The sequence below is a fragment of the Heterodontus francisci genome, chromosome 20, assembly GCF_036365525.1.
Source record: "Heterodontus francisci isolate sHetFra1 chromosome 20, sHetFra1.hap1, whole genome shotgun sequence".
Lineage (NCBI taxonomy): Eukaryota > Metazoa > Chordata > Chondrichthyes > Heterodontiformes > Heterodontidae > Heterodontus > Heterodontus francisci.
In genome coordinates this window covers 53,393,041-53,417,678 of record NC_090390.1, presented here as the reverse complement: position 1 = coordinate 53,417,678, position 24,638 = coordinate 53,393,041, and the positions used below count along the sequence as shown (strand labels likewise).

The window sequence follows — 24,638 nt, the reverse complement described above, 5'->3', positions numbered from 1 at the left end:
CTTAGGACAGGGTTTTCCCCTCTCAATTTTCTCCCCCTTCTGCCAATCACAGTGACTCATGCTGGGGTAAGACTGACAGGCCTCTTTTCTCCAACTTCCTCTAACTCGCATCCTTTAGAATGTGTCTCAGATATATTTAACCTTGTACGGCATCAGTCACACGCCAGAGCTTCGCATATGTACAGCAACTACCAGAAGCAGGAACCCTATCTGATTCTTCACCCTCCCTAGCTGAGGCTTATTGGACTGCTGGTTGGGATAAACTGGTCTAGCACAGAAGCAAACCTGGGACCTCCTACAAATGTATTATTTTGATATATTTTCGGAAAGAATATTTTGAATTTTAAATCTTCCAGATAACAAAGTGAACATAACAAAGTCAGCACATCTCATCCTAGCTGTGGCATGATGCAGTACAAGGCCTCAACCATGACCATTGCTGCAGTAAGGAACAAATGTGAGTCAAACTGAAGCTTTGCATCAGAACCTGTCCTGGATCTAATGCACAGTCTCTACTCCAGCTCCGTGCAAGAGCTCCTTTGAGCTCTGGAAGAAAAAAAATCCAAATACAAGTTCTGTTTGGACACAGATGACGGGGAAAACAGCCATGGGTTTAACGTCACTTACTTTCACTGTGCTGGCACCAACATGGGTATTTCAGTATGTCAAAGAACTGACTTATTTTAGTCATTAGTGCAAAGTGCTGGTGTAAATAGCGGCCTGGTGAAATTTTCACCGTGCTCTTTTTTTTTTATCATGCGTACTTGAATACATGTTGTCATTCCAAGCCTGAATTGTATCTGGACAGAATGTTTGAGCTAAATAGCATTAAGGTGAAGAATGGTAGAAGCAATTTGAGATGGGTTTAGTGCAAAACCCAGTAATAATAGGTTTTCCAGAACAAGTTTACTTTGATGTTGCCGACATCTGCACAAGCCCTGCATATGAGGAGCTGATGGCACAAAGCCAAATATAGAAACAGCTTAAAAACAGTACATAACAGGTACATTAACTTGTAGTAGTTTAAGTTTGATTTTTTTAATACTACAGGCTATTGGTAAGAATGCCCTAAATAAGCCTGGAGACAGCACTGAGCACCGTTTCACACCATCAAATACTCATAAAGGCAGCTCAATGAATTTCCGACTAGATTTCACGTCAGAAATTACATCAGGGGGTCAGGATGGGGGGAAACCTCACACAACCTTGGGCCAGAGAGGAAATAATTTCTTGTAAAGTATATGAAAAAAGACTATAGGCATTTGGAAGACCTGTGAAATTTAAGGGGGAAAGTAATTCTAAATAACCCACCATGCCTGTGTGCCACAAGTATTCTGGCTCTCTATGTAATATTTTACTTCATGATGGGTGTCGTAGCACTCATTCTCTGGTGTGGGCAGATGGGATGGGGCAGAGGGGAGGGGGGGGTGTATGGGCGTGGAGAAGAGAATTAACATGACTTGAATGTTGCAGTCCTACTAAGTGTGTTCATGTTGCAAAATGTGGAGAAAATTTTTTTTTACCAGGAGCCCTAAGTAAATAAAATGATCTCTAAATGCAGATAGGGTAATATCTGATCCCAAACACAGGAGAAATCAGACACCAGTGAACCAAATCCAATAGAGATGGACATGATGCAATTTCCCCTCTGTTGGCAGAACTGCACGCTGCATCTTTGCATCACCTCAGTTCTGGCTTTACTGAGGAGGCTTCAAAAGAAAGCTCAGCTGCATTTCAGACACTATAGCAATGTCTTAACAAAAAAATTATCTGACTTTTTATCTATAACTACCACATTAGCAAAACTGAGAGTACCCAAGGCTGGAATTGATGTACTTTTTTTTTTAGCACAGTTCCTAACCATATTGCAGTTAAGAGCTTATGCACTCAGTAAAATGTCTGACCAGAAGATATTAAAAATGATAGCTGATCAGACATGCTGTACATACACAGGACTTGTAAGTCAGCACAGAAAAGGCCTGAACTTCTCCACAACAGAGTGCGCACTGCAAGGTGCTGTTTTAACCTCCACAAATGTGCTGACTGGTGAGATGTCAGGGCTACGAGCGACTGTCTTCTTCTATGATTTTAAATATTTCACCCTGAGAAATTAGAAAATATGAGCAGGAATGTTCACAGCATCATTTGTGTAGGCGTCTCTTGGCTGAATAGTTGGGAAATAACCTATTGTGTAAATTCCAAACTTGATCAGTATATAGGGCAAATTTAAAAAAATCATATAGTCACAGCACCAAAACCTAGTGATTAAGTACAAGCTTAACAAATACTGCCATTTCCCCTGTGGTCACTATCTTTAACCCAGTGAGCAGAGCAGTTACAAGTCTCCCTTTGATTGCTGAACAGAGATACACAGGTCTCTTGCCCAATGCAGCTCTCCCCTGAAACACAACACTCCATCTGGTAACCTTGCAAAATGCATCCAACAAGGTAAGCCTGAACAGCGTGTGGGTCCTGAAGCTATTAGCCATTTCTGCTAAGAACTGCTTGTGAATAGCACTGGTAAATAAAGGAGATAATAATCAATTATTCGCCAATAGGAAGAATGAAATTCACGAAACATCACACTGATCCAAGTCAACAAAATGCAATTCAGTTGCACTCCCAACATACTGAAGTGTTCCTTTCAAACAACTTGAGCTCCCAAAAGATGAGGAGCTGGCAAGAGGAGTGTAGAAACGGCAGGGTTGCATAACATCTGTTACTGCTATCGTCTCTATCCAAACATTCAGTCACACTGCATCTACACTAATTATTTAAAAATCTGCCACTGCACATGTCATTTTTCTTCATCATGCTAAACACCATCTTAACTTATGAATGACTGTAGCAGCTGCAATCAAGATTGGCAATGAAAATACATTGCATGAAGGCATTATTAATACAGTAAATACATCATTTGTGCCATGTCAATATTACAGATTATTTAGATCAGTGAAAATCAATTATATTAATCTCAAATGTTATTTCCACCCCAAAACATTCCCAAGGCTGGTAACCTTTTTAAGGATGAAAACTTCTCCAACTGAAGGTGAAAGGTTAACTAACCATAAAGTTATTTCTAGAGACACTGCATGCTTGTCTATGCTTCTTAATCACTATATTGACACTACCTCTGAATGTGCTGGGATTCTGCCATTTTGTAAAGGGCAGCCTAGCAAAATCCTTGACCTTTTTCCTGAGTCTATTCACAAATTCTAACACATATAATTTCAGTTAACTCTTAAAAGTCAGTTTTTAATTCTGAAAGTATTCCTGTTAAATTCCCCTGTTGTTTGCACAGTTCTTTTACAGAGCCCCAGGCAGTGTTACATTTTATTAACACTGCATAAACAGAGGTAGAGGTTAATGCTACCCAGCTAGATTGGGAATGGGAAGGAGGGAGAAAGGGTGTTGTCCAGACTGAATGCACGATGCATGCTTGATTTGGCCACTGAAATATTTCAAGGTAGAAATTACTTAAACAAGTCCCTCAGTGTAAAAGTTTATCTTGATCTGAATTCACTGCTGTTTCTGACCACTGGCATAAGCAAGGACTGTTTTAAAGAACGAGTCTTTGTGGAAAAGTTCAACTACAAGGATTAAACTATTAAAAATGGTTGCAAAATCAATGATTATCCAATTTGGCTCCTGTGTTGATGTACAGGAATTAGTCTTGCAAACCAGAAAGGCAAACATTTCTCGCTATAGTATACAGTTGAATGATTAAAAACTAAACTCTATTTTTTCAACTTCTTTTCATTTCAAAACATTACTATTTTATCTTCTGCAGAGGCTGATGACCTCCATCAAGCAGAAAGTCCAGCAAGTGAACTATGCTCTCACAGATGCCAATCCATAATAGACATGACAATAGGGTACTTTGTTTTCAGTTAGGCAAACACAGTTTTCTCCCTATCCTCTCCGAAGAGCAGTCAACAGCCTGGGCAGGACCTCCCTAAACTTGTTTGCACTGTAGTAAATAGAATGAGGTGCCAAGCACCTCTAGCACTTTGCTGTTATGCAGCCTGATTCACTTTGCCAATAATTTAAATCTCTTAACGCATGCCAGTTTTACTGACCCGACGGCATGATAATCCTATTTATTCATGTTATGGGTGAAATATCATTTCATCCAAATGAATTTTAGTTACATAGAGTCCAGCACTTTGATTCACTGGTAATATGAAAGATTGTATCCAACATGACTGCCAGGAATGAAGTGGCAATTTGGGGGAGTTTGCAAACTGGTATAGGCATACACCTGGGACAGGCCGTGCATCTACATTCAGCTGAGGAATGAGGTGCAGTGAAGGGAGAGACAGGAAGGAAACAGCTTCAGTGTCACTAATAAACACATCAAAATGTGCGCTTAGAGCTGGCTCAAGTCTCCACAAAAGCGAGCCTCAGTAATAGCTTGCAAATCAGCCTGTCCTTATTACATATTCTGATGTGTTTGTTTTGAAAAACTTGAATCAAAGGCGACAATACTAACTCTGCATTGACTGCCTGTAACATTCCAGGCCCGTTTCAGATTATGTTTTTTTTAACAAATCAAACTGCTCCAAAAATGTTGAGAAGTTTGTGAAGGAAGGTTACATGTTCTGATTTCTGGGATGCAATACACAACTCAGTAATTTGACTAAAGGACCACTTTCCCTTCAATTGTACATCTTTAGTCACACATTTAGTTCTTAATTTCAGCTGTTTTATTTGGGGAGCCAGGCTGTATTTTATCCAGTGGAGGGCTATGAGATTTCACTGACTACAGTACAGAGGACCCCACCTCCCCCTCAATTGAAAAGCTGAACAGCTTGTTGCATGGAGCACACTGTATAAAGTGTCTTTGTTTTACTGCTGATACACAAAGACTGCTTGTCCTTGCTCACGTCTCTTGCTCTTTGCCACCCAGTCATATCCTATTCCAATGCCACCCCTGCCAAGTAAATTAGAGATTACTCCTTGCTAAATAGCAGCCTTTGTGTGCCTGCAATGTTGCTGGTACGATCTAGCAGAAAAACAAAAGGGAAGCCATTTCTCTAATTCTCATTAATCTCCATTGCATGCACCACAACAGAGCTTAGATGGTTTAAATGTGTTAAACTGTAGCATATGAAGTGCGCATAAACAGACTAGTGACTCTCGTCAAACGCACGCACTCATACACGCTCAAACGGAAGGATTAATCCACTAGTATAAACCAAACGTTTACAGTTTGAAAAGATGGTGCACAATTATTAAACAAAGAGAAAAGAAACAGGAAGTTTTCCTTGCCTGGAAAATGTTGCTTCCACATTCTTCACATTAATACATTAGTAAGAGTCACACATGGTACATGGTAGCAGAGAGAAAAAAAAGAGTAATTTAAAAAAACACAACAAGCAGACACTCAGTGCTCAGGGTCTAGTTCGCAGCCTCCGTCAGTACAACTACAAGGGATGTCTTCGATCAAGCAGACCCTCTGCCCACAGCTGCAACATCTCGACACAAATGTCTCTTTGAACACAAATGGAAAGAAAAGGCTTTTGTCCTGAGCTCCGAGGAAAGGTCCAGGCTCCCCTAACACGGATAGAGTCACCTTCACACCACTGTAAACTCCTCACAGCACTCGCTCTGGACTATACTGAAGCTTTTAACTAATCACAATTTATTCCAACCCCTTGAAAAATCATGTGAGCCAGCCTTAAAAACACACACACACACACACTTAGAAACCAGACACGCTGAATATGCTTTTTAAAAATTATTTTGATTTGCAGTTTGATTTTCCTTTTACAACGCCTTCCAGTCTTCCTGCATTTCTGTTTATTTTTCTTTTTGTTTTCTGTTTCACACTCCAATTAATTCCAAATCAGAATCTGAAAGCTTTGGTACTCCTCAGTTTTTTTTATTTCTGTTTATCTCAACCCCCCTCCTCCCCAACCACCGCCACCTTTTATTTCCAACCTCTTGTCTTCATACGGCCTATCAGCAGAGTGGGAGGGGAAAACAAGGCCTTCGCTATATCTCTAATATCACAGGCAATGCTGCCTCCCGGGCAGGACAGGGTCAGTTGTTTCTCTAACTTCCCCACTGCCTTGTTACCCGCGCCCCCCCACCCCGCTACCAAAATGAGATGTTCCATAGATAGCAACCGAGCAAAACAGCAACAAAATATAACCAGATGGTGGTAAGTTAAATTTGAGAATCAGACATCAGCAGCAGGGTAATTTTTAAAAAACCCTGATTTAATACATTTGCACAGTTTTGATGGCACACCCTGGGTGGTACAGACACTGTAATTGCAACAGCATTGATTCACGGCACTACACATCCGCAACTATTCCAGAAAAGTTACAAAAACATGAAGGAGCCGGAACACACGTTTGGAAAGCTGAAAAAAGGAGACTGAGACCCGAGATTGTTCGAGCAGGCTCATCGCTACCATCAGGTCATTAGTTTGGATTCAAGCTTTCCATCTGTTGTTACCAGGTTTGTAACAGTGTCAAGTGAAGAATGGATTGGAAATTTATCTCAGTGAAAGGAATACAAAACTTATGTTGGTGTTTCTTAGCCATTTATATCACATTTCCCTTAAAGGATAAAACCAGGTTGTTGCTGCAGCAGCGATGGAGTGGTTGCAGTGAAAATTCACCGGAATGATAACAAGGCTTAAAGGGCTCAACTTTGAGAACAGATTGCATAAATTAGACTTGTACTCCCTTGCAGTTAGTAGGTTGAGGGGTGATCTGATCAAGGTGCTTAAAGTGATAAAAAAATTGACAGCGTAGCTTCAGAGAAATTACTTACTCTGGTGAGGAAATCCAGAACAAGAGGGCATAGCCTTAAAATCAGAGCAAAACCAGCTAGGAATGAAATCAGGAAGAACTTTTTCCACGCAACAGAAATATGAAACTCTCTCCCTCAAATGGCAGTAGATGCTGGGTCAATTAGCAGTTCCAAGTCTAAAATCAATAGATTTCTGTTAGGCAAGGGTACCAAGGTGTATGGAAGAAATGGAGTTGAGGTACAGATCAACCTGATCTAGCTTGAACAGCAGAACAGGTTCAAAGGGCTGAATGACCTACTCCGATTCTTTATATTTATATATATTTCTAGCAGTTGGTGTGAACTCAGCCGCCAGTAGCTACCAATTTGAAGTGCAACAAGTTCTGGATTAGCAGGGCAATGTCAACAGAACAAAAAAAGTCACATGTGCAATGATTGGAGGGAGAGGGTGACAGTCAGAGAGAGAGCAATACAACTCAGATCTGCAGAGCCTGGCCTTGTTATGGGTGGGCATTAATCCAATGAGTTTAGAACTTCATTCACTTTTTAGCTTCAAAGAATTTGCATTTCTTTCACCAGAACTGAGGGTAACACAGGGGCTGCAATAATAATTAAGTGACGTGAGTACTGTTGCCTTCTGTAATTCCCTCTAGCTATGTTCCTTGCTGATGGGATTTTCTTGGTCATGTTTGAAGTGACTGTGACAGGTCTTTCTCCTTGCCTTTCTGTGTATCTCTGCACACAGCAAAAAGTGGTTCACTGGGGATTTATTCTTACATAAGACATCGTACTAAAACAAACACAAGTCTGCCTTTTTCAAACGGGAGCGAAACTCCAGTGGCAAAGTCATTGCTTTCAACACGTTAACCGTTGTTATAAAGGACAGGCTTCTCACAGAAATAGCGAATGACATTGCTTACCAAGAATTCTCAGCTGGGATAAAAACCCATCACAATAACCCAGGTAACTCCAGTAAGTAAGCACTGAACTCGAGCCAGAAGAACCAGCTGAAAAATATTCACAGCACTTAAACCAAGAGAAATCTAGTAAATTAAATTATCATATTATTAATATTCACTGGCCACTGTTACAAGAATGCAATAGATGGTTCAAAATTTTCCTCATTATTGCTCATTTGAGTAACTTCGGACTAAAAATGTGATTAGCCCATTAGAGGATGTGGGGATGGCAATGCATGATTATCCCACCCCTGGTCGAGGTGTTGCAGGCAGCACACAAACTGCATTCTGCCTGTTCATCTCAATGATTGTGGCATGAAATAAGCTGCTGACTCACTGATCACTCAGCAGGGGGTCCAGGTGAGTGCATGTCTAGCATGACACACGGCTAGCCTGCACTTCTTTAAGGCAGCCTGCCCCTCATAATGAATTCAGGCTGCAGCAGCTGGTGGAACAGTATGTGAAAGGCTTTGAGGGAAGGTATAACACTATCAATGGAGCAACAGGACAGAGAGAGGGCTCCCAGGTTCTCTGATGCGGCACTGGTGGCCTTAGTCTAGGAGGTGGAAAGGAGGAGAGAGGTCACATAACTGCAAGGGCCCAGGAGGACCTTACGGCATACACTGCAAAGGGAAGGGGAGCAAGTGACCAGGGAGGTCAATTCCAGGAGTCTGGCCCCGAGGACCTGGCTGCAGTGCCGCAGAGGGTTCAATGACCTCACGCAAATGGTCAAGGTCAGTGAATACATCTTCACTTGACACCTCCTACCCACTGTGCCACCGACTGGTCACGCTGCTCAATGCACCACAGCCCCATCACTCACCATTCAGCAATTTCTAGTAATCGGGACTCATGCTTAACATTAGATGCTTCAACTCACCCTCACACACTTACCAATGCTGCAAGCCTCACACCTGCATCTTGCAGCTTCTACATACTTCCAGCTATTCAGCTATGACAGACACATCTCTCATGCATATTGCAACATACTCACAGACATTCTTCAGTCTCTCTTGCAGGACAAGGTGGCACATGACGGGAGGGAGCAACAGAAAACCGGCTAAGGATAGGCACGCCTGCATCTCCTGAACCCTTTGGAGGAGACGGTGCACCCCATTGCAGGGCCGGCACTGACTGAGGCCGTTGTATTTGGCATCAGTGAGAACATTCAGGATGATGTTATGTTCCTGCCTCATTCATCTTCTCAAATCCCACTCCACCCACATCCAGCTATCTGGCATGAAGCTGCAGTAAAGGCCTGCTTGGGTCCGCAAATGAGACCCGACCCGAGGCCGACAGAACCCCATCCAAGCCCGAGACTAAGCCCAATCCGGCCCGAGTCCTTCCACTTTTCTACGCTCCCGACCCAACCATCGGTTAATATACCTTCCATTTTTCACTTTGTTCCTTATCTGCACAAGCTTAAAATAACTGTAACAAAACCACCTTTAAAGTCCAAAAAGTAAATTATCATTAGAATCACTTACCTGAGGTGTTGATAGAGCATGTCCGATCCAGCCCAACCCGACCCCGAATGCTGGACCCGGAAGTGCAACCCGAACCCGACACATTTCGTCGGGTCCCGTTGGGTTCGGGTCGGGTAACAGGCGTTTAAGCTGCGAATGGTGCGACCATGGAGCTCTTGCTTTACACACCACCCCAGCTTCCCTCACCCCAACCCTCCCATTCTGCAGTTTTACTTTCAGATACCAGACCCAAGATTTGCCACCTGGGCAGCCAGTGCAGCCTCACGATCAAGGGCGTGAGCAAGAGCACATGTCTGAAGCACCATCACTTGATCTGACACTTGCAACCACCAGCTCAAACACTGGCACTGTGCATACATTAGAGGGTGGTATAGATCCGGAATCAGCACATGGTGAGTCACAGGGCTTCAGCCAGAACAAGGGGAAAGGATCTTTCATGTGCCAGCTCCCTTGAGGGCGAGGTTGCAGACGAGTTCTGCTGCAGAGGACTCAGACGAGGATTTTGCTGGGCCCGCGTACAGGAAAAGGCTGATGGGCATGCACAGAAAGATGCTTGGTGCATTGGCAGGCCTGTCACACGGCCTATTGTCACTGTCAAGGAGCATGGAGGAGTCCGGCTCCAACGTGGCACAGGGCTACGTGCAGAGCTAGGAGTCCAGTCTTTCCAGTGTGGAAGTGGTGGCCAACTCCACAACAGCACTTGCAAACCCGGCCACGATAGATCATCTAGTGGCCGGTGTCGCAGCTTCCGTTGCGTCAGAGGCAGTAGCCACCCAACATCTGAGTGCTGCAGTGGAAACTCAGAGTGAGGCCAAGAGATCGATGTTTGTTGCCAAGCATGCCCAGCTTGCTGCCTGTAGCTCAGACTGCTGCCATCATGGCTGCAGCTGCCAGTGCTCAGAGGGACTTGCAGGGTGTCACAGCAGTCCAGCAGTCTGTCCTCCAATAGATTACCAGAATTGCTGAGGCGCTGCCCTGGAGGAGTGACAATAGTTCTGTGCAAAACAAACCTGCTGTCCTCTCTCAGGATGACAGCATTCGTCCTCCCACCACTGTCACTCTGCCAGCGCCCCTGTTGTTTCCTCTCAGCCAGCCAGCCCAGTCTGCTGCTACCCTGCCAAGATGGGGCAGTCCATAGTCAGGCCCTCCAAGGCCCGAAGCTGCTCGAAGTCACCCACAAGACCATCTGCAGTCTCCCCCAGTGAAAGTCAGCAGCCTTCCACCAGCCGGGCTGCAGTCACCGAGGTAGCATTGTGTAGGAGCACTAGACCAGGCGAAGTCACCCACAAGACAGGAAGTAAGGGATGCACAAGGGTGAACAGCTCAGTTTTGTATGCATTATTGGAAATGTTGTTGGATAAAGTTGTTACAGAATGGGTTATTCTTGTGGTATCTTTTATTTCAGGATTTTGGACAAGGGGACACTGCGATGGTCCATAACAGAGGGATGGAAAGCTGGGGAATTGTGGAGCAGCAATGATGTGGGGATGAGATTTTGGGGGAACTGGACTCTGATTAGCTGCTCACGGTCAGCCTATACAGAGTGACGAGGACCCTAATGTCCCTTCCTTTCCTCTTCCTCCCGAGTTCCGTGCAGCAGATCTGGTGGCAAGAGCCTCGCCCTCATGACAGCAAGGTTGTGGAGGATGCAGCAGACCACCACCAATTTGGAAAGATGCTCTGGCAAGTACTGGAGGGCTCCATCCGACCGGTCCAGGCTGCAGGACCATCATTTCAGAATGCGAGTGGTCTGCTCTATGACGTTCCTCGTGGCAGCACGGCTCTTGTCGTACGGAAACTGGCCACATGCAGTTGGGAGGAGGAGGGGAGTCATGAGCTACGTGTAGAGTGGGTAGCCCTTGTCACCAATCAGCCAGCCTCTGGTATGTCATGGTGGCTCAAATATAGTAGGAACGGCTGACTGGCGCAGGATGAAAGTGTTGTGACTGCTGCCAGGATAGCGGGCGTTCACTGGTGTGATGGTCTGTGTGTGGTTGCACAACAACTGCGTGTTCATGGAGTGGGAGCCCTTGCGGTTACGGTACATCTGCCTGTTAATATGTGCCACCCGCAGAGCCACGTGTGCGCAGTTGATGGCTCCCTACACAACTGGAAATCTGGCTAGCCTGACCAAGCCACGAGCCCGTTCCTCCTGCTTCTCTGTGACTAGAAAGAAGACTATGAAGTCTCCTCTCCTGGTGCACAGGGCCGCTGTCACCTCCCTGATGCAGTGATGCACAGCAAACTGTGATATATTGGCAAAGTGGCTGGCTCCCATCTGGAAGGATCCACTTGCATAGAAATTGAGGATGACAGTGATCTTCACAGCCATTGGCAGCACCGTTCTCTCCCTGTTGTGTGGCTGTTGGTCCAGTTGGTGGAGGTGGCACAGTTCTGTGACCACCTCTTTGCTGAGGTAAAGGTAGGAGAAGTGCTCTCGGAAAACCCTTCCACTGAGATCCCTCCTCCTCCTCCCCCCTCTGCACACAGCTTCTCCTCTCTGCTCCATCTCTCTGTCTTATGCAGCCCAGGAGGGACTGGAACTATAGCCCCCATTAGTGCTCGCAGGCTTTCTACTGACAGTCCTTCAAAGTCCTTTGCACTCCTTGTAAAAGTCCACCAACACTCCCTTCTGAATCTAAGACCTTTTCAGAACTCCCCCAACAACACTGAACACAGTAATTGCACTCACTCTGCAAAAGTTGAAGTACCTCACCTGAAAGCCCCATGCTGATTCTTTTAAATAGCAATGCTGGGGGGAGGAGGGGAAGGGGAGAGAAGGGCAGGGGGGAGGGGGTTGTCCCTCATGAAACTGAACGGATGGGAGTGTTTAAGAGAGAGTGTTACTAGGATCTGTGCGGTCCAAAATGCAGCTCAGGTGACAAATTAATGTTTGACGTTGAATCACATCACGATTTACCCACTCTGCACACTTCCAGCGCACGCATGGCAATCCCGTGCTCATACAAGCAGGGCACGCAATGTGGACTGCACAGGAAGTAGCAGAAAGCGGTACTGCCATCATTTCCGGGCTTATGTTGTCCCGACACTGGCGGAGCTTCAGAGCCATATTATGCAGCCTTAATTCCTTAAGAATTGGTAACAAGTACTAAAATCCTTTTTGTCATACTTTCCGAATACTCATTGTTGGATTTTCTTCTCTCCAGCTTCATGTCCTCCTGCACCATACAACAGTTTGGGCTAATGGTCAAGCCTCTTTCCTGCCACAACCCAATCCCTCATGGCTAAGAAGCAGGTTGAGTTGAGTACAACAGCATCTTTCCTCGAATGCAGCTGCTCACCTTCATAAAGGGCATCAGTTGAAGTCAGGAACTGTCAGCATGTAACATTTGAGCATCTGGGGGCATCGAACCCAAATATCACCACATCAAAACAGTTTTCAAACTTTCCATTGTGGTGGATCGCCTGCAAATAGAGACACAGTCCCAGGAACCTCCAATTCCAACTTTCAAAGGACAATGTCAGCTAACCAATGATTGACAGATTTCTCAATTCAGAAAAGGTTCATTAGTATACAACTACAGAAATAACAGGCTAGTAAGTCAACAAATAGGGAAATACATGGAAATCTTACATTGGACAGACAGTAATCCAATGACTTCACAGAACCCCTGGGATTCACTCACAGGCACCTAGGATCTGGAGGCTGCAGTTTGAAAACCCATAACATTGAAGGGTTTCCCCAACATCGAGCAGCATGGTTAAACATTGCTATCATTAAAACCCGGGTAACACAAGTTCCCAGTTATGCGTACATGGAGTAATAGTATGCCATGGTATCATGAATGTTTGAATTGTCATGTTATTTTGTTAAATTATCACAACATCAGTAAATGTTACATCGTGACATTCCTAGCTATGTACACTTCTGCTTCTGCCATGTCCCATATTATTCCCATTTTGAAGGAACTTTAAAGCTCATTATCTTGATTATACCAGCAAATCCTGAGATCATCTCATGTTATTCTACATTCTCCAGTCAGATATTACATAAGATTCAGAGAAATTGTTTGAACCACAGAAATGCCATAAATTAAAACTAACAGACCAATTCTCAGATCATAAAGCCAATTTGTGTTTTCATTTTTATGTCTCAAAATAATCTGCGTGCTGGAGTAACTTTATTTTTTTTAAGGTTATAACCAGAGGAAATTCTCCTAATTATAAATTATCAGGGTATTTAAATAATTGTGACAGAGCAGGCCAAGTTATTACCGCAGCCTTTCTGACATTCTATACTTCCACTAATAAGAGAATTAACTCTGTACATCCATGTGTTTTCCATTAGTTAGATTATACCTATAAACTGTGACAGATTTCAAAAACACAGTTAGCATCAGACTTGAAGAAATTATATGGAATGACTATAGTTAAGAACATGCATGGAGGTATCAGCAGTACACAGCACACTAGAAAAGCACAAAAAACAGCCTGCCATCTTATGTTGGCCCACGAGGGTGATAAAATATGTTCTTATTAGGAATTAAATACACAAATTGTTACCATACTAACTTGTTAGATAATGTAAAGACTAAACTGCACTCTGCGGGCTGGGGTCCACATGTGCGGCCTCAGTAGGTGGTGCTTGGAAGGATATTTTTGTGTGTTAATAGCCAGCTGGCCTACTCCATGTATGAAAAAATACCAACATGGTTTTGGCCTTTTTAGTAATGATTTGACTGGTACCGATTTACTAATAAGGAGTCAACCCAGTTTAATTTCACTGCAATATGTACCATAGTATTACAAAATTTAAACTTTTTTTCAGTCAATATTATTTGAATTCATAAGAAACCTATTCAACAAACTGATGGGCTTCCTACACCATATAAACAGTTACTTTTCTAGGAATAACACGTGCTGCTGTGGTGCAGGACCATTGTTTCAGATCACTAGCAAACATGTTCAAGGATTAAAGGCATAGCCTTCTCACAATGAGTTAAAGCCAATAAACTGACAGACTGTCATTTCATAGCACACTAGCTAAATCATGCTGATACTGATACTTGAATTGGCAAATCACTGCAATTTCTTCAACCAGTCACTCGGGCTGACCGCTATCATTGGTCCAATTACTTGAGTGCATTGGTAAATGATCTATTGAAGCAAACTAGTTGTCACACCATTTAAATTTTAGTTGGCAAACATGTAGATTATTTGACTGCCTTGTCAATGGCTGGATTAGTTGTAAATGAAGTGACAAGCGGCTGAATCAAGCTGATGTGAAAACGCTCGTGTTTGTGCTGAGGAGAGAAAATATGCCTTCCCTTCAGCCAACAAATTTAATATTTTCACACAACTGTGGGGTAGAAGTACAGTCTGCTTTGAGCAAGTTAGATTTTGGCTCAGCTGCATTTCAGGGAGGGTGTGTGAAAGGAGGAACCAAAAGATGGTAATCTTTAAACTCCTGCCACTCGGCGGACTGAAGCCAATGGAATATTTCTTTAAGTTAAAATATTTGTTCTTCCAAGAAGTGCTGGGAAGTAGGCTCATATTTGTAAATTACCGCTGACTGTTGACACGCCTCCTGGGAAGGCATAACGGAGAACATGGGAAAGGAAGCAAGATATAAGTTACTGACAACCGCCCTTCTGCCTCTCTTAACAGGATAGGACTGGAGCACTGTTGTGCAGGAAGACTACAAGGGAAGGGAAAAAAATAGTTGAAAAAAGGTTCTGGGTTTCATGGTGAAGTACTCTTAACTTCACTGTGTGAGGGACAAATCTAAGCTCGACACAAAGAGTGCTTGCCTGCCAATGTTACATTACACAAGCACTGGCTTTCAAGCATTGCTGTTACTGAACAAGCAAATTCCTCACAGTTGGTACTCAAATTGGACTGATTGCTCTGTCGCTGGCTCGCAGCTTCACTCACACCTCTATTGTCAGATTTGACTGGTTGCTGTCCTAACAGCACAGGAAGCACTGTGTTCCAGGAAATATCTGATCATAACTCACTGCCAGTTACCCTTACCTCAGTAACAGGAGGGCTGCTCTCAAACTGCATCTCAATTTTCTTCTAAAAATTCTATCACAATGCCCTTTGAGTGGAACTGCTAATTCATAATTAATGGGCAGAAAAACAAGCCCCATCATGGCAAAATATTGTACAATGTGAAACAATTAAATAGATCAGAAAGTTTAAATCGGCATCTAGGTAAACCTATTTGCAGGTGGTTAGTTGAGTGACCTCAGCACTGCCACAGACTTGCAGTTTGAGCATTGATAAAAGTGTATTTGCACTGTGTGACACAGTGAAAGATCCAAGGACTGACTATTTGAAGATTGACTTCACAATTCAGATGGTCTAAATCCAAGATTTTAGGTCTATCAAGCCAAATATTCAAACAACGTTCCCTGCAAATTGTGTAATTCTAGGAGCCAAAATTAACTCAAAAAATGCTTTGACTAAATGAAATCATGTTAAAAGGACGCATAGATTTACAAGCTGTCAATTAGTTATTCTCAACATCAAGTTATTTGGCTGGCATAACTCAACGAATTCCCAAGATCTGTTTATATACCGGATGTCATGTTTATGTGACATGTCTGATTAAGTTGCCTCAATCCTGCATGTCAGATAAATTAGACGTCTCACAACATGATTCAACTGCAAAAAAGTGACAAATGATGTCACCCGTGTAAACAGGATACTGTAAAGCACTGTTATATTACAGGCCATTCCGCACAGCGTGATAAAATGGGAGCCTTGATACATTCATGTTCCCTCTTGGCCTTTTCCTGGTTTGGCCGTAACAGGATTTAACTTTTAAAACACTGTGTTTTTAGCTTCCCCCCAGTGAACCCTTGTTCACTGCTCTCCAATTGTAATGGCAAAGAAATCAACCAGACAGGTTTTCTTAGATTTAAACAAGAAAGGTGTAAGTTTATTAACCTTAAAACTCTAATTTGGTTAAAACTACTAAAAATATGCGGCGTAACCATGCTAGCATGCATACGCGATAAATACACATGCAGATAGAGACAGAAAAGGAGAAAGAATCAAGGGGAAAGGTTTGAATCAATAGCTGGAGTTCATTTAGTGTCTTTTCAGTTCGATGTAAAGTCTTTGGTTGCAGTTAAATCTTGCCGTCTCGTTGGGGCCCAGTACACACTTTCAAACTTGTTTCGATGGTTTTTTGTCTTCTTGAAATCCAGTTGCAGTCTCTCCTTTTTATGAGAGGGAGAGAGGCTCTCTCTTCAAGTTCAGTTGCAGTCTGTCTTCAAACTGTTCTGTGAACACAATTCAAACCAAACCTGGGCCAGCAGGCCAGTCATGTGACAGCTCTTTTTTGGGGGACAACCCACCTCGCAAGGTTTTGTGGATTCTTTCAATCTTAGTAGACATCCTCAGTAAGTGGTTGGAATGCTGACCTTCACACACTCAAGGTCTTTTGATCAAAATCCATTTGGTTATTTGAATCAGGGAGCAGTCCCATTGTCTTCTCCAGGCAACTGTCTCTTAGAATGCAAATATTGCCAGCCACTGTCCTTTTAGAATGCAGGTGCAGCCATGTTTTCAGTCCAGTAAGAGTTTAAAATTAATGTTCCATATGACAAAATTAATATGCCTCATTCTTGGCAGGTGTGGTTTCCTCTCAATATTTTTCCCCTCTTCTTGGGGTCTACTCTCTCTTTTCCTTACTGTTTGCTTGTATACAATTTCATGGGTGTCAGTTGCTTGGATTTAGAGTGTTGATGAGCTGTTCGACCATGTGCAGCATCACAAACAAGCCCAATTCTCTCCTCACCCCTTGTCCACAAAACATTCTCTTCTTGCAGGTACTGCTGGATAGACATCAGGAGACATCTTGCTGGTTTTCCCTTCACTAATCCAACTGCACTGAGGTCAGTTGATGTACCCCGGGGCCAAATGTCCCTACTAGTGCTCTTGCTTTTGCATAGGGTATGGTAGTAAAGTGGCTATGCCACTGGATTAACAATCCAGAGGCTATGAGTTCAAAACCCACTGCAGAATGCTGAACAACCCCAACCGATTTACCAATGTCTTCCTGGTAAGGAAACCTGCCGTCCCTATCTGATCTGGCTTACCTGTGACCCCTGTCCTAATATCGTCTTATGTGGCGTAGGGTCACATTTTGTTTGATAACCCTCCCGTGAAACTGCTAGGATGTTTTAGTATGTTGAAGGCGCTATATGAATGCAAGAGCTATTCTGGGATAAAATCCTGTAATGGCCTTATCCATGTGTTTTTTTTTCAAAGATTCACTGCATGAAGACCTGCTTTCTAGAGCAGACATAAAAATTTAACAGCCTGGCCTCGGCTCATGCCATCCCCCAGCATTTTCCACCAGATGTAACGAGCAGCTGAGAGCCCCGGGAGATGCAACTGTGCAAGGAAATGCCATGCTTCAGCGCCTGGCTTTGGAAACATGGGGAAGGTGGAGAGCCTAAGCATTCACAGATTTACCACCTGCACATTGCTCTGTCTAAATATTAACCACTGACACCATATATGGACAATGTCACTGTGCATAAGTGAACATTTCATATTTTAAATAATAACAGAGTTACAAAAAGCCTATGTTGGTCTAGTTGTCCAGGTCTGACAGTCTTTGATAGCGTCTCTGATAAAACTAGTCAGTAATGTTTATTCCAAATGGAACAGTCTGTCTGCAATACTGATAGCCAGTTCTCCCTCAAGAAACAAGGGTTAACAAATATGTTAACCAAAGGACAGCTCTTTACCTTCTGAGGTTAAATGTGGTACATTATCAAAATTGATGCTTCAGGAGATTAGCTGTCGATGGACACAATGGTAAATCAACAGGAGGTGTCCAATTGAGCGACACTCGTCCACTGGTCGAGTGTGAACATTGTGACAACCAGGTGAGAGAGGGGTCTAGGGGTTCCCTTTCAGCCTTTGCCTGGTTTAACTGTAACAGGGTTTAATTTTAAAAACACCGTGTTTTTAGCTCCCCCTCAGTGAATCCTGGTTCATTGCTTTCCAATTGCAAGGCAAAGAAATCAAATCAGACAGGTTTTCTTAGATTTAAACAAGAAAGGTGGAAGTTTGTTAATCTTACACTCTAATTCGGTTAATGACCATGAATACGCGATGCGACCACGCTGGCATGCATACGCGATAAACACACATGCAGATTGAGACAGAAAGCAGAAAGAATAAAGGGGAAAAGTTTGAGGCAATAGCTGGGTTGTAATTAGAATCCTTTGAGTTCGATGTGGAGTCTTTGGTTGCCGGTAAGCCTTGCTGTTCATTGGGGCCTAGTGCACGCTACAACTTGTTTTGATGTAGCAGTCTTATCTCCCTTGAGGTTTAAGCGACTTTAGTGTGTCCGGAGGTTTGTGAGAAAGCGAGAGAGAGCCAGCCAGGAGAGAGGCTCTCTTGTTCCAGGTTCAGTTGTAATCTGCAGTCTGACTTCAAGTTGTCCTGTGAGCACAATTCAAAACCAGACCTGGGCCAGCAGGTTAGTCATGTGACTCACTGTTTAAACAAACTCCTGCGTTTGTGGATTTCAAAGCTCTCGGTGAGGGGGTGTAGTGCTGTCACTTACCCCGACAAGATGTGGATCACCATTGACCGGCCCAATCTCTGTTAACTGAATCATTGAGCAATTCTTTTCTCTCTCCAAGCCCTGTCTCTTTGTATGCAAATGTTCTCCAGCCAAATGTCCGGCGATCTCTTTAAGCAAGTCATTCCTTCACTCCAACAACAGTTTAAAATTAATGTTCATATGATGAAATTAATGTGCCTCATTCTTAGCAGGTGGGGGTCTTCATGACAACATATATCTGGTTCTGACACTCCAGTGGCAGTATAAATCTAATCTTAATGGGGGCCAGGAAAGTTCACCTCACCTAATCTAGTTAATTAATTTTTCTTGAACGGGTTCAAGAGGCAGGTCTGTATTAGACTTAATCTACTTGATCCTGATCAAGCATTATCATTTGTGCCAGTATAAGTACTACAGTATTTAAAGACAGAAGCTGCCTCCCATGGCAAAAGGTGAGAAGTTGTGTACCTCAGGGATTGGTGCTGGAGCTAGTGTTGTTCACAAATTATGTTATCTATTTGGACTCAAAAATCAGAAGCACAATTTTAAAATTTGTGGATGACACGAAATTGGGGATTGTAATTAATAAAGTAAGAATGTGACAAAATACAGGAAGACATTAATAAAACTGCAGAATGGTCATGCAATTGGCAAACGAGTTTCAATATAGACAAGTGTGAGGTGATATATTTTGGTAGGAAGAATAAGGAGGCCACATACTGCTTGGATAGTAAGAGTCTAAGTGGGGTAGAGAGCAAAGACAAATCACTAAAAGTAATGTCACAGGTTAATAAAACCATAAAAATGCATACCAAGCACTAGGGTTCATTTTTAGAGGTATAGAATTGAAATTCAGAGAAGTTATGCTAAACTTCCAGAAGCTTGTTTAGATCACACTTTGGAGTACAGTTCTGGTCTCCATATTATAAAAAGGACATAAAGGCATTGGAGAAGGTGTAAAAAACGATTCACAAGGATGATACCAGAACTGAGAGGATATAATTATCAGGAAAGGCTGAACACGATGTGGCTATTATATCTACAAAAAGAAGGCTGAGGGGGGACCTGATAAAGTCTTTAATATTGATAGGATAAACATAGAGATGTTTCCACTTGTAGGGGAATCTGAAATTAGGGGTCATATATAAGATAGTCATCAATAAATCTAATAGGGAACCTTCTTTACCCAAAGAGTGGTAAGAATGTGGAATGTGCTACCACAAGGAATAGTTGAGGCAAATACACTTGATGCATTGAAAGAGAAGCTAGATAAGCACACGAGGGAAAAAGGAATAGAAAGGCATGCTGGTAGGTTCAGATGAAGAGCTGAAGAGCGGTAGGAAGAGGCTTGTGAGGACCAGTTGGGCCAAATAGCCATTTTTTGTGTTACAGACTTTATGGGCATAACGTGGGTTGGATGGGGGAGGGTTAAAGTCTCAGAAATCTGTTTTCCAACCCAATACCACCTCCAACCACTCATTTTTAACTTTAACTGAGGCCTGAGGTTGGGCGGACAACTATCCCGATCCAAAGAGGTGGGTTGCAACTTTAAATATGATAATGAGGCTGCAAGCCTCATTGTCATTCAACTTTTGAAATTTAACAGCTGCTGGCCGGGTTACCCAAGCTTCAGGGAACCCAGCAGCTTCCTCAAGGCAAGAACTTGGTGGATTACGGAGGTAAGTGCCTTTACACTTATCCCTTAGACCTAGGTGCCTTACTGAAGATTCTCCATGAGGCCTTCAACCTCCCTCACAGTACCACCAGGCCCCGATCCTCCTGCCACCACCAGGACCCCATCCCCTTAACCCCCCCACCACCCCTGAGGCCTTTGACTTTTCCCTACTCCCCCAAGTCAGGCCCAATCCTCCCATCACCACCAGGACCCGCTTCATCCTCCCTCCCCCCGAGGCCTCTGATCCCTCCTAGCACAAAGTCTCTGACCTTCCTCCCACTCAAGCCCTGAATGCCTCACCGCCCCTCACACTTCCAGATCAACCTCCAGTTTCCGTGGAGACTTACCCACTGCTGCGGCCTTCAGTGACCGGCTCCCCAACCAACTGGAGGCCCAGACTGTCAATCAGGCTGGGTGTCCAGGCATGGGAACTGATCCATGACGTCAGAGACACTCTACAGTTATAGTTCCACAGCGTGTGGGGAAATCCTGAATTGCAGGTTCCACTGACGTTCTGACCAACCCACTCCCTGCTGGTCAGGTCAGTAAAAGTTCTGCCACAATAAATACCAACTGTACTTTATCAATGGAATATTTTGATTTGTTTGCCACACTTCCATTTGAGCGAATTTCACTTTAAAAATTCTTCGTACCCTTTAAATTTTTACCTAAATTTTCCTTCTTCAGATGAACAATTTGTGTCAGTGAAGATAGCCAAGTGCTTACTCTTGGCCTTTACCATTGCTGCCTTTGAACTGGCCCCAGCAGGTTCCCTGTTCTGTCACTTCGAGTCTCTATCTGACAGTTCAGCTGAGACCAAGAATTCACTGTGTGAATGAGTTGTCGTCCCATCCCAATCTGGAGCAATATCTTAACACATCAACATGATGCAGCAGACCAGCCTCAGAAAATCATGTTTCAAGAAACATTTACTGTTCTGTGCAATGTCGTCTTTCTACAAAAAGCTAGAAAAATCCTATCCATTAATTATTATTAAAAATCTATCATTAGTCCAATTCTGGCCTCTGGAGCATTCACAATTTTAATCGCTCCACCATTGGCGGCCGTGCCTTCAGCTGCCAAGGCCCTAAACTCTGGAATTGCCTCCCTAAACCTCTTTGTTTCTCTATCCTCTTTTAAGATGCTCCTTAAAACATACGTCTTTGACCAAACTGCGGCTCGGTGTCAAATTTTGTATGATAATGCTTCTGTGAAACGCCTTGGGAGGTTTTATTATGTCAAAGGTGCTATATAAGTTGTTGTTGTAGAGGAATCTTGAGACTCATTCTCATCCCATCTGGTTCTGTTTTCTTCTTTCCTTCTTTCCCTGAGACCACCAGTCCTTTCCTCCTCTCAGGCCACAACTACCAATTACTAACCCGCAACAAAGCAAAAGCTGGCCAGGTCAAATATTCAAAAACTAGCAGCTATTCTTACCGAGTAACTGATGTTTTTTTTTGAGATATCTATTCAGCCAACAACTATGGGACATGACAGTTCTATGCTCTTATTGAAATGTTTTTGACCTGAAATGGTGTCACAGAAAATTCAATCCCCACTGTTAACTCTAATCTTCCTTGCTTGAGCATGTGCCAGATGGAACACTGATGTTCGCTGAAAGATAATTTTAAAAATCCTCATCCTAATGTAAAGGCCTTGCTTCCAAAGCTATGGATTACTCCCTGCTAATTGCAATATTCAGTCTCTCATCAAACAACAAGGTCACTTTTAGAATAGATTACACATGACAAATGAAAGTCAGCTAAGGAACAGTCAATTTATTTAGTTATTTTATTTAGAGATACAGCACTGAAACAGGCTCTTTGGCCCACCGAGTCTGTGCCGACCATCAACCACCCATTTATCCTAATCCTACACTAATCCCATGTTTCTACCACATCCCCACCTTCCCTATATTCCCCTACCACCTACCTATACCAGGGGCAATTTATAATGGCCAATTTACCTATCAACCTGCAAGTCTTTGGCTGTGGGAGGAAACCGGAGCACCCGGCGAAAACCCATGCGGTCACAGGGAGAACTTGCAAACTCCGCACAGGCAGTACCCAGAATTGAACTCGGGTTGCTGGAGCTGTGAGGCTGCGGTGCTAACCACTGCGCCACTGTGCCGCCCACTTTATTCACTTTATTCTCAAATACCGCATTAGTTTTTAAACACTGGCTAATGTATTACCATTTTCTTTTAAATACAAATGATAAAATGGTAAATGCTGCATTAGGGTGGACTTCTGTATTAAAGTTGAAATAGCAAGTTGAAAGTTCAATCTGGGCATTCGGTACCTGCTGAAAGTTGACCAATGCTAGATTGGTGCAGATGGTAGTGGAGAGTCTCAGCATTGAAACTGCTCCATTTGCACAGTTCCCAGTATAAACACTCAAGGACGGTAGTATCAATAATATTCTTTGTAATTCAGTACTAAATGAAACAGTATAGCTTAGAACTGTTTAAAATATATGTAGCAGCATCGAACAGTTATCAAACTCCATATTCGGTGCACTGGAGCCATCTGATTCAAACTGGTTGCCGAATTGATACTGTGCCAGGCATCATTTTTAAGATAAGATGGGTAAACATACTCAAACTGATATGACATACTTTAATATGGATTGGCTGTCTTTCTTTATTATTGGTCCCCTCATTCTGGGGAGGGGTTTGGGGGCAGGAGGCAATTGTAGTACTCTGTTGGTCCAGATAAAAGTGGACACTTAAAAAAGTAGAGACAATAAATGTTCACAGGATATCTTTAATGCTTCTTGGCTCAGAGGTTAGTCTTTAAACTACCATTGTTCGTCCAATGTCTTTATGTAGACACCCAGATCCTGACTACAGCCTTAAATTTTAGGCCCTCAGTTATCACAGCAGCTCCCAATTGAGCAGGCACTCCCTCTTTATGAGAGAGTTGAAGATCTAGGAAGGCAAACGCCATCCTGTGGAAGTACAGCATATCCTGTAAATAAATCAGGGAACAGCACTAATAGCTGCCAAGGAAAACTGTCGCAAGTTAAGAGGAATATAAAACTTCAACCTAAGAGTAACAATGGTAACTTCAATAATGAGAAGACAGTGCAAGAAAAGATCAAATAATGTTATAATAATGAGTTAGTGGCTACGTCTAAAATGTTTCCAGTATTCACTATATTATCTACCTAGGCTCAACTATCACCAGTAACCTGTCTCTCGATGCAGAATTAACCAAGCACATGGGAAAGGCTTCCTCTGCTATGTCCAGACTGGCCAAGAGAGTGTGGGAAAATGGCACACTGACACAGAACACAAAAGTCCGAGTGTATCAAGCCTGTGCCCTCAGTACCTTGCTCTACGGCAGCGAGGCCTGGACAACGTACGTCAGCCAAGAGCGACGTCTCAATTCATTCCATCTTCGCTGCCTCCGGAGAATCCTTGGCATCAGGTGGCAGGACCATATCTCCAACACAGAAGTCCTCGAGGCGGCCAACATCCCCAGCTTATCCACACTACTAAGCCAGCGGCACTTGAGATGGCTTGGCCATGTGAGCCACATGGAAGATGGCAGGATCCCCAAGGTCACATTGTACAGCGAGCTCGTCACTGGTACCAGACCCACCGGCCGTCCATGTCTCCGCTTTAAAGACGTCTGCAAACGCGACATGAAGTCCTGTGACACTGATCACAAGTCGTGGGAGTCAGTTGCCAGCGATCGCCAGAGCTGGCGGGCAACCATAAAGGCGGGGCTAAAGCGTGGCGAGTCGAAGAGACTTCGCAGTTGGCAGGAAAAAAGACAGAAGCGCTAGGGGAGAGCCAACTGTGTAACAGCCCCAACAACCAATTTTATCTGCAGCACCTGTGGAAGAGTCTGTCACTCTAGAATTGGCCTTTATAGCCACTCCAGGCGCTGCTTCACAAACCACTGACCACCTCCAGGCACTTACCCATTGTCTCTCGAGACAAGGAGGCCAAAGAGAATATACTTGATGCTGGAAAAATGTCAGGAATCTCAGTAACAAATAAACGAAAAGTCCATAGGACACAGTCATTATCTGAAGTCTCAGGTTAGACCTTTAATAGTTTGAATAAGCATCGATAAGCATAAACAGAGATCTAGGAAAATTGTGGCAGTTACTGTATTGGTTTAAAAGCAAGTTGGATATCCTATATTTTCTTATTCTATATCTAACAGATATCAAATTTGAGATAC

General features: G+C 43.4%; 1 protein-coding gene across 11 annotated transcripts in view; it reads right to left on the bottom strand.

The window, feature by feature from the left end:
• The window catches only part of LOC137380631 (C-terminal-binding protein 2), a 318,116-nt gene that overhangs the window by 78,363 nt on the left and 215,115 nt on the right, over nucleotides 1-24,638 (bottom strand). The window contains exon 1 of one of the 11 annotated variants that reach the window (XM_068052768.1): nucleotides 5,272-5,517. The exons of the other annotated variants lie outside the window; for them this stretch is intronic. Within the exon in view, the coding sequence (XP_067908869.1) occupies nucleotides 5,272-5,293 (22 nt within the window). The 5' untranslated portion in view covers nucleotides 5,294-5,517. Of the gene's footprint in view, nucleotides 1-5,271; nucleotides 5,518-24,638 lie in introns of those variants that run through there. 11 annotated transcript variants of the gene reach the window in all.